The sequence below is a fragment of the Carcharodon carcharias genome, chromosome 11 (assembly GCF_017639515.1).
Source record: "Carcharodon carcharias isolate sCarCar2 chromosome 11, sCarCar2.pri, whole genome shotgun sequence".
Lineage (NCBI taxonomy): Eukaryota > Metazoa > Chordata > Chondrichthyes > Lamniformes > Lamnidae > Carcharodon > Carcharodon carcharias.
Genome location: NC_054477.1, coordinates 23020730 through 23035959, shown reverse-complemented (window position 1 = coordinate 23035959; position 15230 = coordinate 23020730). Strand labels below are relative to the sequence as shown.

The following is a 15230-nucleotide window of genomic DNA, read 5'->3' as shown; positions in this document are numbered from 1 at the left end:
CTTCCTCCTCCTGCTTAGCTGCCTTCCCTGTGGCACCTCTGGAGTTTGATAACCAATTTAGTGCCAATTTGTACTAAATTAGGAGTAGCTGGCCACTTGGAAACAGATTGATGCTGTCCAGAATCATTTCATTTAAGACCTCACAGTTCAGTGCAGAGATGAGGCTTTCATCTTATTAGTCCAGGCTGAATTCAAGTGGGTGTTTTAATTTGATATCACTGCCAATAAAGAAAAAAGCAAACGAGCCTTATGCTCGTGTATGACACTTTACTGACAAAATATGTACCTGTTTCTCACCAGTATTACATCGACTACGGAGACATCATTAAGGAAACACTCAGCAGGACGAGGCAGATTGATAAAATTCAGTGTGCAAAGACCTTGATCCAGAGCTTGAAGCAGGTAAGTATCTCTCATGAATTCATCTGTAGAATACAGGGGACTCCAGCCTCAAGGACCACTGTAGAATATAGGGGGCTCCAGCCTCAAGGACCACTGTAGAATACAGGGAGCTCCAGCCTCAAGGACCACTATAGAATACAGGGGGCTCCAGCCTCAAGGACCACTGTAGAATACAGGTGGCTCCAGCCTCAAGGACCACTGCAACAAGTTTTGTGCTGAGACCAATCCCTAGCTACAACATAACCTCGACCTTAATATCCCTGTCAGTTATCCTTGCTTTGCTCATCATATGACTTGAATGTTACTTGAATAATAAAGCTCGTAAGTGGCAAAAGAACCAGTGGGAAGGCGAAGAGATTTTTTCTTTAATGAGGTGTGTTGTTATCACCTGGTATGCGCTGAGTGAAATGGTGGTGGGAGCAGGTTAAGTCGCAGCTTTCAAAAGGGAATTGGGTATAAGATTGAAGGGGAAGATATTGCAAGACTCTGGAAGAAAAGCCGGGGAATGGGATTAATTGGACAGCTCTTTTAAAGAGCATATGATGGGCCAAATAGCCTCATCTTTACTGAAAGGTTCTATGATTTGAAACCCACAACTGGGCTGACCTGAATTTGCTCCCAGATTATGGTCAATGCCAAGGGTGGGATAAAGGTCATTGATCTTTGCAATGTTTTCTATATTATTTAAATTAATTGTGGGATGTGAGCATCACTGGGAAGGCCAGCATTTATTGCCCATCCCTGGTTGCCCTTGAGAATTTGGATGTGAACTGCATTCTCAAGCGAAGATACCCCCATAAATTTGGATGGCCAGTTCTTTCCTTTTGACTCAGGGTTACAGTGCCTGCATTATATTTGGCCTGTGACCGTCTTTAATACGTTTTGCAATTTATAAATTAACCGAAAGAAGTCATATAAATCACATTCTCTGAATGGTGCGTATTTTGCAGAGCTCCGTACACTTAAATTCAGTCATGAGTAATGTACGTCCATTCCCCTGCCTTGTGGAAATGTAGTTTAAATACGTGCTGCTCGCTCAGTCTAGTTGACCTTTGACAGCAACACTTAAACTTTCTGATTAGGGGCAGAATTTTTTGTGCCGCGGGCAGACGCGTGCTGGACCCGAACGGGAATGAAATAGTTCACGATGACATCGAGCAAGCGTCCCAACCTCATTGCGCACTCTTGCGACCTTTCGGTCGATGGGTGCACGCGAGAGGTGGCAGCGCACCCGCCAACAATTAAGAGGCCTATTAAGGCCAAGTAATCAATTAAGTTGCATTTTTCGATGCCCGCTCAACCCTTCGGTTGACGAGCGGGCGAATAGGCCAGGCGGCCTTAGCATTTTTCACGAAACCTCATCCACGGGTGGGATGATGTTTCCAACTGTTACTAAAAAAAAACAATTAAAATTTTTTAACATCCTTTTTCACATGTCCCTCTTCGTCTGACTGAGTCACATGTGGGGACATGTTTACATAATATGTAAAAAGTTTACTTTTCATTTTAAAATCCTGAGACAGCTCTGTACCTTCAGGGTGCTGTCAGTGTGCACTCCCCCCACGTATGTGAACATTTCAGTGCTCACACTCCTCTCGCCCCCATCCTGGCAGCGCTGAGGCTCTTAGCGCACCTTTCATGCTGGTTGACCGTTAACTGGCCAGCCAGTGTGAAATTGCGGTGGATTCCAATCGTGGGCAGCGGTTGGCCTCGCGAACATTCCCAGGCCCGCCCACTGGGCCCACCTGACGAGGGGAAAATCCTCCCCCAGGTCTTTTGGAGTTGTTGCCCTGAAGTTTTCCTAAGCAGCTGCGATAGGACTATAAAAAGGCAGCTTGATTGTTCTGAGATGGGTCCTTCTGCCTTGGACTCTAGGCGTGGCATTTGGCTCTTCGACAGACTGTAGACATAGCTGGTAGCTGCTAAGCACTTGTTTATTAGTACTACATCTAAACAGGTTACAGAGCAGACCTGTAGCTCCTAGGCATGATTCCCACGTGTCTCTCGAGAGTTTAACATGTGACTGACCAGTGTAAATGGTACATCATCATACATTAGTATCCCATCGGTTAACCCTTCATAATTCAGTCATTGGCATTTGGCACTGGAGTTTCAAATACTAATTTTCTTATCATTTGCTTTGCAACAACACAGGAGGGAAAATCCCCTCAGAATTAAAATTCTATCTTTCAACTGATGCTACTTTGGCTGAAGACTTGGATATTTAATTATTTATTGACTTATTGTTGCAGCTATTCAATGAGCTATTGCAAGGCCAAGGTTGCAGTTTGGACAGATGGTCTCAACCCTTCACCAGCATCAAGGATTTGGCCCGACGTTTCTCACTGACATTTGGCTTGGACCAGTTGAAAACCAGAGAAGCGATGGCCATGCTGCATAAGTATAATTCGTTCACCTATTTCCTAACCCTCCATAGCAAATGTTAGTACTACGTAAAGATTTACTTCCTCTGCACCATCGCTTACTTTCCTCGTCAACTGATTTCACATCATCTCTTTTGACAGAAATGGTATTGAATTTGCCTTCAAAGATGACAATACCAAGGGTAAGAAAGAGCCTCCCCTGAACCTGGCTTTTCTGGACATCTTGAGTGAGTTTTCCCCAAAGCTGTTGAAAACAGACAAAAGAACTGTGTAAGTGAATAATTCATCCTAATTTACAAACCCATAACATAGTCTTCCCATCAGTACATAGAATCACATAGAATATATGCCACAGACACAGGCCATTTGGCCCAACTAGTCCATGATGGTGTCCATGCTGCACTCAAACCAAAGCACACTGCCGACTTTGCTAACTGTCTAATTACAGTCACCCTTTGTTTCCTTATTTCCTTATTTATTTTGTCAGTACACTCTCTGCTTTCTTATTTACATCTGCTTGGTTGCTAAGACATCTACTTTAGACCAACAGTCTTGTGTGAGTGATGTAACTGAAAACTCAGGAGCTAAGGTGACATCACTGCTGCGAAAGCAGGTGAGATAGTTGGTTTTATAAATAGAGGCACAGGGATAGCAATTTGTTTTGGGTGTTTTATATAATTGAATGAGATACAAGTAAAGGTCTATGGAGAAACACCAGGGAAGTGGCACTGAGTAAGTCTTTCAAAAAGCTGGCATAGGCATGATGGATTGAATGGCCTCCTGTGCTGTAGGACCTTATAGGTGGAATCTTACAATCTCTGAAATTTTTGTGTTGTTGGGACCAAGAATGGACTCCAACCCCAATGATGTCAGCTGGTCACATGGTATGATCGCAGTCTTATGTTAGGCAGCCAATGAAGGAAGGTGGCCCGAAGTTGTGGATAGCCAGCAGCCTCACCGGGAGTTTCTCCACAGGATTGCTTGTGGCTATAGCTGTGGCCTTCCCATCCTGGCAACTCCATGATAGGGGGTATCTAGAGGAGGTGTCAAAGGCCCTCTGACCTGCCATTTGGCCCATCAAGTCAATGTCAACTCTCTGTAGAGCTATCCACTCAGTTCCATTCTCCTGCTCTATCCCTGCAGCTCTTTAAGTTTAGTTCTCTAAAGTGCCCATCTAATTTTCTTTTGAAGTCATTCATCATCTCCACTTCTACCACCCTCATGGGAGGGAGCCTCTAGAAACCTCCTATGTCCTCAGTGGGAGGACTGTCTGATGTTGGGGAGATCCCAGTGGCAGCAGCACCATGCCCCTAATTAGTCCCTAAGGTGACCTAATTGGTTACCTGCTGTTATCGGGTGGGTAGCTGCTTCTGCATTGACCCCACCTCCAACAAAAGCGTTTGGAGTTGGGAATGAGCTGGGGAGCTGAGCTGTCCCAACGTGCTAGCTCCATAATTCACTCCTAACCTGCGTTCCCACCCAATGATTCTAACTTAAATTCTGTGATAGCTTAAGTTTCCTGTCCTTGTGTTAGTTCAGCTATTAAATTCAGAATCATTGTTTCATTCCAACACAGAAGGAGGCCATTTGGCCCATCAAGTCAATGTCAACTCTCTGTAGAGCTATCCACTCAGTTCCATTCTCCTGCTCTATCCCTGCAGCTCTTTAAGTTTATTTCTCTAAAATGCCCATCCAATTTTCTTTTGAAGTCATTCATCATCTCCACTTCTACTACCCTCATGGGCGGTGAGTTCCAGATCATTATCACTTGCTGTGTAAAAAAAGTCCCTTCTCACATTCCCCCTCGCGCACCTCTTGCCCAAGTCCTTAAATCTATGTCCCCTAGTCCTTGCACTATCAGAGAATGGGAACAGCTTTTCTCTGTCTACCTTATTTAAACCTGCTGTAAACTTGTACAATTCAATCAAATCTCCTCTCAATCTCCTCTGCTTCAAGGAGAACAACCTCAGCTTCCCTTACCTAATCTTGTAGCTAAAATCCCTCATTGCTGGACCCATTCTGGTAAATCTGCTCTGCACCCTCTCAAAGACCTTCACAACCTTCCTAGAGTGTGGCCACCCGAACCAGACACAATACGCTAGCTGTGGCCTAACCAGAGCTTTAAAAAGGTTCATCATAACATCCCTGCTTTTTTACTTAATACCTCTATTTATGAAGCCCAAGATCCCATTAGCTTTGCTAAACCCTCTCTCAATATATCCTGCCACCTTCGAATATCTAGGCACTTGAATCCCCAGGTTCCCCTGTCACCGTGCACTCTTTAGAAATCTGCCATTTATGATGAAACAAGTATAGGTTTCAGATGCGATCTCTGTAACGTGAAAGTAGGTGCTTCCCTCTTACACTTCTCTTCAATGGTTTCCACCATTCAATTGAGTCTCACTTTCTACTCAGGTACAATTACTTGGAGAGGTTTGTAACAGACCAAATGGCAGCAGAGAGTGGAGAGGAGTGGCTTCCGCTGATTTCGTACAGAAGGTCCTTGTTGGATTGTAGAGATGATGACACAGTATCCACAAGCAGTAGTGACAGGAGTTTACCGTCTCCAGTACAACAAAAGTCCAAAACAACGTCTCTGAAAAGGAAACTAGACACTGGTATGCAGCTAATACAGGGTGCTAAATGGTCTTCATCCTCCCTTTCTCCTTAATCTGTTCAAATGCTCCTGCTGTTCTAATTCATGCTTCCTTGAGACTCCAAAATGTAACATTCCTTATCTCCCTTAACCTGCCCTTCCTCCTACAACGAGCTTAACATCATCTTAATCATCAGTTGTTGACTTAACATGGCTCAGGGTAACACTCTCACCTGAATCTGAAGTTTACGGGTTCAAGACCCCTCCAGAGACTTGAGCGCATCATCTAGGCTGACACTCCAGTGCAGTACTGGGAGCGCTGCACTGCTGGAGATGCCGACTTTCAGATGAGACCCTAAACCTCTCAGGTGGAACTAAGATGGCACTGTTTTGAAGAAGAGCAGGGGAGTTCTCTCCTCTGTCCTCGCCAATATTTATCCCTCATTCAACATCACTTTGATCATTACTATGTTGCTGTTTGTGGGAACTTGCTGTGCGCAAATTGGCTGCCATGTTTCCTACACTGGAAAGTGACTACACTTCAGAAGTACTTCATTGACTATAAAGTGCTGGGATGTCCTGAGGTTGTGAAAGGTGCTATGTAGTCTTTCTTTACCTCGTCCTCCTTCGTACTCCCTTAAAATTGATAATGTGCTGCATCTCGGAGTTGTCCATTCACCCATGCCCATGGACACAACCACCAAAGCCACAACCCTGCATTCATAAGCTGAAGATTGGATTGACTGACTTCTTTTACCCTGTGTAACTAATTATCTCTTCAAAATAATCTATTTTTTTAATGGTGGAATTCAACGACACTTGGTTATTGAACTACAGGATTGAAAACTCCCCTGGCAACTGTTTAATAAGTAAATTGTTCATGAGGGTAAACAGGAGGCTCAGTGAGTCATTTAACACTTAAGCAAAAAGAGAAACATAGTGCAGTGTGGGGAGGGGGATAAATTCAGGTAGATCAGTGAATACCATTATGGATCTCATTTCTAATGTACTTAGAGCACAGCACAGTACCAGCAAGGCAAGCATTTGTTGCCCATCCATAATTGCCGTTGAATGGAATGGCTTGCTAGGCCATTTCAGAGGGCAGAGTCAACAACGTTGCTGTGGGTCTGGAGTAGCAGATAGGCCAGACCAGGTAAGGACAGCAGATTTCCTTCTCTAAAGGACATTAGTGAACCAGATGGGTTTTTACAACAATCAATGCTGAGACTAGCTTTCAATTCGACCAGCTGCCGTGATGGGATTTGAACCCATTCCCCCAGAGCATTAGCCTGGGCCTCTGGATCACTAGCCCAGTAACATTACCACTACCCTTGCTGGGCACACTTCTGGTGTGCAAGGAGAAGCAAGAGGCAGTGGGCTCAGGGTGGGAAGACCTGGATTTGTTTCTTACCTCTAATAGTAAACCCTCCTTCGGCACCTGTTCCTGACTGACGGCCTTTATGTTACGGGATGGCCATCAAAATCCACACTGACGTCAGAGAGCTGGGATGTCTGACTAATGCATAGGCTCCCGAGTCTTTCACATTTCCTCCTGACACAAGGACATGTCGGGTACCTTGAGGTGTATTATAGGCTTTCACGCCTGCCAATATGGATAACAAATGCCCAGTCATTACCTATCTCTATTTCTGAATGCAAGTAGGTGTTTAAGCCCAGCTGTATAAAGACAAGTATCTTCTGTTCATATCGCAATTATTAATTCATTCCTATTGAGAGAACTGGTTGCACAGTGCCCATTATCAGTGCATCCCCTTCCTGCACGGGTCCCATTGATTAACGTGATGATATTAATTATTGACGTGGGAGCAATTTCTTGAAGCCATAGGTATTGCTAACATCTATTTATGTTCCAAAGTTACAATATGCTTTTTGACGTCGATGTAAGGATCTGGGTATTAGTGAGTTGCTCTCGGTAACACCAGGGAATTGTCCTTTTAACAATGGTAAGATTTAAAATACATCTACTGGTGAAACAATAGATTTTTGCCACATTTTTTTATTTGCAGAGGACAGTGTAAGTCATACAGGACTGAATGAGGATCAGAGTGTGAAGATCTCACCCAGTTCCTTGACGCCTCAGTCCGTGGCACTGAGAGAAAATGAGAAGCGGGCGAGCCGAATGGACAGTCATATGAAGGAGCTTCCTCTGGGAAAGGATGGGATGCAGTCACTCTACAGGTACATTGACATTCATAATTTTCCCTTTGAATTCTCCAGTTTTCTTTATTTTCCTCCCAATTTCTTTTCCTATTCCTTCCCTCAGTTTCAGGGACACAATTTGGTACTTTGCCCAAGTGCCAGTGTTAATTGCGACTTTTTTTTTAAAGCCTTGGCCCAGAGCTCAATCTTTCTTTTTTTAATTCATTCTTGAGATGTGGGCGTCACTGGCTAGGCCAGCATTTATCTCCCTCGTTCAGAAGACATTTTTAAGAGTCAACATGTAGGCCAGACCAGGTAAGAACAGCAGGTTTCCTTCCCTAAAGGACATTAGTGAACCAGATGGATTTTTACAACAATCGGCAATAGTTTCATAATCAACATCAGCCTTTTAATTCCAGATTATTTATTGAATTCAAATTTCACCATCTGCCGTGATGGGATTCAAACCCTGGTCCCCAGATCATTATCCTGGCTCATTGGAATACTAGTCCAGTGACAATACCACTATGCCATCACCTCTCCAATGAGCTTAACTAATTAGTGTTAAACTGGTCCATATAGTCCATTGGGAGGTGCACAGGAGTAGTGCTGCATTAGTAAAATATGCTCAAGAGTTTAACTTTGAAATGATGGACTGTTTATTGGCTGAAAAAGCACATATAAAGCCACAATTTAACTGGCATTTGTGGGTATGCCAGCATATTGGTTTTGTTACTAGACTAATAATCCAGAGGCCTGGACTAATGTTCCAGAGACGTGGGTTCAATTCCCACCACGGTAGCTGGAGAATTTAAATTCAGTTAGATAATTAAGGAAAGCTAGCCTCAGTAATGGTGATCATAAAACTACTGGATTGTCAGAAAAATCCCATCTGGTTCACCAATGTCCCTTAGGGAAGGAAACCTGATGTATTTACCAATCCGGCCTACATGTGTCTTCAGATGCACAGCCATATAGCTAACTCTTAACTGTCCTTTGAGTTGGCCAAGTGGTTCTAGCAAAACTGGTGTGAAAAGCTATTAACCATGAAGACTACCAATGTTCAAGAATATGACTCACCACCACCTCTTGTAGGGCAATTGGGGATGAGCAACAAATGCTGGCCTAGCCAACAATGCCAACATCCTGTGAATGAAGCAAAAAGAAGCTTGCAAAGAACATTGTGGACAGTGCTTTGTTGCTATGTTTAATCATTTAGTTGAAGTATCCAATAAATGGAGAACTTTGTCTTTATATAACATAGAAGGGAAACAAAAAAATCTGTTCTGGTCAGCCTCTTAATAGGAAGTGTCAAAGTCAGATTAGCATTGATGTTTTGGCATTAACTGTTAAAAAGTCAAGGAGGATTGGAAAAGAGTGCTGTGTAATTGGTGGATTTGGACGAATCAGAGCATGCTTCATCCACCAGTTAGGCAACAGCTTTCCATAATTCTGGTCAAACTCCACACCTTGAACACAAAAATCAAGACTGGCATTCCAGTGTAGTACTGAGGGAGTGCTGCACTGTTAGAGGTGCCCTCTGTCAGATGGGACGTTAAACTGAGGTCCCATTGCCTGCTCGGTGTGATGTAAAAGACCCTATAACACTATGTTGAAGAAGAGCAGGGGAGTTATCCCCAGTGTCCTGGCCAATAATTACCCCGCAATCAATATCACAAAAAACAGATTAATTGGTCATTATCAGCTTTCTGGTTGTGAGAGTTTGCTGAGCGGAAATCGTCTGCTGCCTCTCCTGACTCCCCAAAGCCTGTCCACCATCTACAAGGTATTGCAACAATAAAAGGTATTTCATTGGTTGTAAAACACTGTGAAAGATCTGGTGATATTTTCAATTATTCTGACTGCCAAAGTAATCCAGTTAAGCACCATCCATTCATATCTCCAATATTCAGCTTTAGCATTCATTACTTCACGCAGAAATCACTCACTCACACAGCAGTCCACGTCCAAATGAACAATTTCCAGGCTTGAGGTGACAAGTGGCAAGTTACGTTTGCACCACACAAGTGCCAGGCAATGACCATCTCCAACAAGAGAGAATCTAACCATCGCTCCTTGACATTCGATGGTATTACCATTGCCGAATCTTCCACTTTCAACATCTTGGAGGTTACCATTGACCAGAAAATGAACTGGACTAGCTATATAAATACTGTGGACACAATAGCAGGTCAGAGGTTAGGAATCCTGTGGCGAGTAACTCTCCTCCTGACTCCCCAAAGCCTGTCCACCATCTACAAGGCATGAGTCAAGAGTGTGATGGAATACTCTCCTCTTGCCTGGATGAGTGCAGCTCCAACAACACTTAAGAAACTTGATACCATTCAGGACAAAACAGCCTGCTTGCACCCCATCCACAAACATTCACTCCCTCCACCACCGATGCACAGTGGCAGCAGTATGTACCATCTACAAGATGCACTGCAGGTACTCACCAGAACTCCTTATATAGCACCTTCCAAATCTACAAGCGCTAACATCTAGAAGGACAAGGGCAGCAGACACATGGGAACACCATCATCTGGAAGTTCCCCTCCAAGCCACTCACCATCCTGACTTGGAAATATATCGCCGTTCCTTCACTGTCGCTGGGTCAAAATCCTGAAGCTCCCTCCCTAACAGCACTGTGGGTGTACCTACACCACATGGATTACAGTGGTTCAAGAAGGCAGCTCACCACCACCTTCTCAAGGGCAACTAAGGATGGGCAATAAATGCTGCCTTAGCCAGCGATGCCTACATCCCATGAATGAATAAAAAAAACTATGGTTTTTGCAAGAATTAGCATCGATGAGTGGACAGCAATGAAATCCTTAAATATTTAAAGGGATGGGAAAGTTTCCTGGTGATGAGCTAAGTATTGGTACCACAGTTGATGCAACTCCCTGATTACAGATAAGAGGACTGAATTTATCAACATTCATCACACCTTCGACATTAGCTCATTATTTGCCAGGATGTCAAGACTGTAGAACTCCACACCTCGCTCCCTGTTACACTCTACAGGATTTCAAAATCTAAGTTGGCATCACCTCACCATGACTCCTTGATTTGCCTTATCTTCTCTCCTACTCTTTTCAATTTTTATGATATTCTAAACCTTAGCCCATCATCTGAGCTTCTTCTCTTCATTGTACAATAGATTATGCAGTTATGACTTAGGTTCTTACGCTTAGCCTAGCTGACACATTGACATTAATGAATCTAACTTGTTCGTGGGATGTAGGCATTGCTGGCTAGGCCAGCATTTATTGCCCATCTGTAATTGCTGTTGAGAAAATGATGGTGAGTCACTTTCTTGAACTGCTGTGGTCTGAGTGGGATGAGTACACCCAAAATGCTGTTAGGAAGGAAATTTCATGATTTTGACCCAGCAACAGTGAAGCAATGATAATATAGTTCCAAGTCAGGTTGGTGTATGACTTGGAAGGGAATTTTCAGGTGGTAGTCTTCCTATGTGTCTGCTGCTGTTGTCCTTTTAGATGGTAGAGGTTACGGGTTTGGAAGGTGCTGTCGATAGAGTCTTGGTAAATTGCTGCAGTGCATCATATAGATGGTACACACTGCTGCCACTGTGCCTCAGGATCATTTAAAGTGGTTGATGTGGTGCCGATCAAGTGGGCTGCGTTGGTGTTGAGCGTCTGGAGTGTTTTTGGAGCTGCACTCATCCAGGCAAGTGGGGAGTATTCCATCACATTCCTGACTTGTGTCTTGTAGATGGTGGACAGACCCTGGGGAGTCAGGAGGTGAGTTATTCATCACAGAAATCCCAGTCTCTGACCAGTCTATTTAACCATTATATGTGGCTGATCCAGTTATGTTCCTGGTCAATGATGACCAAGATGGTGGGGAATTTAGCAATGGTAATACAGTTGAACATCAAGGGGAGATGGTTAGATTCCTTCTTGTTGGAGATGGCTTTTCTCTGGCACTTGTGTGGCACGAATGTTACTTGACACTTATCAGCCCAAGCCTGAATGTTGTCCAGGTCTTGCTGCATTTGGACATGGACTGCTTCATTATATGAGGAGTTGCAAATGGTACTGAACACTATGCAATCATCAGTGAACATCGCCACTTCTGACCTTATGATGGAGGGAAGATCATTGATGAAGTAGCTGATGATGGTTGGGCCGAGGACACTACCTTGAGGAACTCCTGCAGTGATGTCCTGGGGCTGAAATGATGAACCTGTAACAACCACAACCATCTTCCTTTGAGCTAGGCACAACTCCAACCAGTGGGAGATTTTCCCCCTAATTCCCATTGACTTCAATTTTGCTGGGGCTCCTTTATGCCACACTCAGTCAAATGTTGCTTTGATGTCAAGGGCAGTCACACTCATTTCACCCACGGAATTCTGCTCTTTAGTCCCATGATACATATGACTTATAGCAATAGCCAAGAGTTTTCAGACAGGGGTGAAGGAACAGTGTTGGCCATTTATCTTGTTGACAGCTGCCTGTGATTTTTGTGGCCTTTTGTGTGGAGACTTGTTGTGACCGGGTGTCTGACCCATGCAGCACCCTGTACAAGGCCTCTGTGGCACCTGTGAGCAGGACACCAAACAGGAAGGATCCTGGATCAATATGGTTGATTTAGTGAGACCAAGGCCCCTTTGTGGGTGGAATCCCCCTCAGGCCGAGGCGGCGCCCCAGCCGGACGTCCACTGACTTGCGGTGGGATGGGAAGATCGTAGCGGTGGGCGGGTGTGGAAAATCCCGCCGAACGTCTAAACCAGGAATTATAAATTAGTTTTAAATTATGTACAGAAAGTGAAATGAAGATTGGAACGAAAGATGGGATTGAGAGAGAGAGATAAAAGAGACAGAGAGAAAATAAAAAAATTCTTTATATTTTTAAAATATTCAACATTAATTAAATTTTGAAGGAATACGAACATATGAACATGCGAACTTGGAGCAGGAGAAGGCCACTCGACCCTTCGAGCCTGCTCCGCCATTGAATAAACATGGCTGATCTGATTGGAACCTCCTGCCTACCCCCGGTAACCCTTCACCCCCTTGTTTATCAAGAATCTATCTACCTCTGCCTTGAAAACATTCAAAGGCTCTGCTTTCACTGTCTTTTGAGGAAGGGAGTTCCAAAGGCAAAAAAATTCTTCTCTCTCTGTGTTAAATGGGCGACCCCTTATTTTTAAACCGTGACCCCTAGTTCTAGGTTCTCACACGAGGAAAAATCCTCTCCATATCCACCTTGTCAAGTCCCTTCAGTATGTTATTTGTTTCATTTAAACTCCAGTGGATACAAGCCTGTCCTGTCCAACTTTTCCTCATAAGATAACCTGCCCAATCCTGGTATTAGTTTATTAAATCTTCTCTGAACTGCTTCTAATGCATTTACCTTCCTTAGATTAGGAGACCAAGACTGTACACTGTGCTCCAGATGTGGTCTCATCAGTGTCCTGCACAACTGAAGCATAACCTCCCTACTTTTATATTCAATTCCCCTCGCAATAGACAATAATGTTCTATTAGCTTTCCTAATTTCTTGCTGTACCTGCATACTAGTCTTTTGCAATTCATGCACTAGGACACCCAGATCCCTCTGAACCTCAGAGTTCTGCAATTTCTCACCATTTAGGTAATATGTTTCTTTTTTATTCTTCCTGTCAAAATGGACAATTTCACATTTTCTCACATTATACTTCATTTGCCAGATCTTTGCCCACTCACTTATCCCATCTATGTCCCCTTGTAGCCTCCTTATGTCCTCTTCACAACTTACTTTCCTACCTATCTTTGTATCATCAGCAAATTTAACAACCATACCTTCAATGACTTCATCCAAGAATGAAACTCTGAACTTCTTAAAATAAATTTTCAGGGCCAGAGAGTTTGTTTGGCAATAATTATAGGTTATTATGCTGTTAAAAAAAACACTTCCTTATGATTGCAACAGCCACAACTTTTTCTGCTGTGTTTCGTTGGCAACGGGTGGGTAAGCACCACAGCTTTATCTCAATGTATTGAATTCAGTGCCGAGTCTATCGGTGTGGACTGTTATAGCCCAGTTGGTGGAGGAGCAGGGTATCTGACAGCAACTTTCAGATGTCCGCATTTAAATGCGCATGTGTAGACTCCACCAGTTGCTGTCCGATTTACTGCAATAATAATGGCGAGCACTGACAACCTCGCCGTTATTCTCAACACAGAATCTAGGCCACTGTGAATTGATTTGTTTTGAAAGTGAAACCAAGATGTTTGCGTATCTGCTGATGGCAAGTGTACTAAAACACAATGAGCTCTTGTTTTAGTGAGTATGGGACAACAACAATGAGAAAGACAGATGAGCTGATGGAAGAAGATACAGCAAAATTAGTCGCGGGTGACCTTGACGATTTGAATGAAATATTGGATATTGATAATGACTGACACAGACCTGGTAAGTCCCAGAATGGGCCTATCTCATTTTTGTTTGCCAAACGCTTTGTAACCATTGATTGAAAAGTGAAAGCGAATTCTCAGGTAAAACTAATATTTACTCATTCAATAAAATTGCCGTGTATATTGAGGCAATTTTTTGTTTTCAAAAAGAGATTGCAATATCTCTTTTGTGATCTCTGTGGTAAAGGCTGTAAATAATTGCTTGATTGCATTGCCTGAGTGTTCACAGGTTGAGCTGATTTTGAAGTCACTTGTCTGCTTGGACAAATATGAAATAAAACTAAGAACAGCAAATAACACAATGAAAGGAAGCCCATCTATCTTGAACAGTCATTTCTGCCATTTTGCTCTAAATCTAATACTGTAGCTTTTAAATGGCCTATTTCACATTAAGTTTTCTGCTCATCAAAGATGAACGATGTTGGCATTGGGGAATTTGGGGCACACTGTTTCAGCCTCAAAGTGTTTCAGATGAGGCTCCATCTGCCCTTTTGGGTGGATGTAAAGATCTCATAGCATTATTCCGAAGAAGAACAGGAGAGTTATCCCTGGTGTCCTGGCTCGGATTTGTTCCTCACCCAACATCACAAAAACAGAATTATCTAGTCGTCATAACATTGCTGTTTGTGGGAGCTTGCCGTGTGCAAATTGGCTCTGCATTTCCTACATTAGAACAGTGACTACAGCTCAAAAGTTATTTGTTGGTTGCAAAGTGATTTCGTGTGTCCTAGGGTGGTGAAAGGTGCTATATAAATGCAAGTCTTTTTCTTTTACGAAGTCAATTAAAGAATGAGTGTCACAGTCTCAGGATTAGGGCCAAATATTTAGGACTGAGATGAGGAGAAATTTCTTCACTCAAAGGGTTGTGAATCTTTGGAATTCTCCACCACATCTTTGGAATGCTCCATTGTTAAAATACATTTAAGGCTGGGACAGACAGATTTTTGGTCTCTCAGGGAATTAAGGAATATGGGAAGCAAGTGGGAAAAATGGGGTTGAAGCACAAGAGCAGGCATGATCGTATTGGATGATGGAGCAGGCTTGCTGGGCTATTTGGTCTACACCTGCTCCTGTCCCTTGTGTCCCTGTGAGTGGAAAAACTTTTTCACAGAGCGAGTGGTTAGGGTCTGGAATGCACTGCCTGGAAGCGTGGTGGAGGTGCATTTGAGGCATTCAAGAGGGCATTGGATGATTATTTAGATAGAAACAAAATGCAGGGTTATGGGGAAAAGGCAGGAGATTGGCACTAGGTTAAAATGC

At 43.4% G+C, this 15230-nt stretch overlaps 1 protein-coding gene across 3 annotated transcripts in view; it reads left to right on the top strand.

Annotated features, from left to right (window-relative positions):
- LOC121284107 (cohesin subunit SA-2-like) overlaps positions 1-15230 on the top strand; it is a 127825-nt gene that overhangs the window by 109768 nt on the left and 2827 nt on the right. For all 3 annotated transcript variants that reach the window (XM_041199201.1, XM_041199199.1, XM_041199202.1), the window contains 6 exons: positions 301-402; positions 2655-2803; positions 2928-3056; positions 5202-5404; positions 7410-7581; positions 13841-13968. In XM_041199201.1, the coding sequence (XP_041055135.1) occupies positions 301-402; positions 2655-2803; positions 2928-3056; positions 5202-5404; positions 7410-7581; positions 13841-13958 (873 nt within the window). In that variant the 3' untranslated portion in view covers positions 13959-13968. The remainder of the gene's footprint in view (positions 1-300; positions 403-2654; positions 2804-2927; positions 3057-5201; positions 5405-7409; positions 7582-13840; positions 13969-15230) is intronic.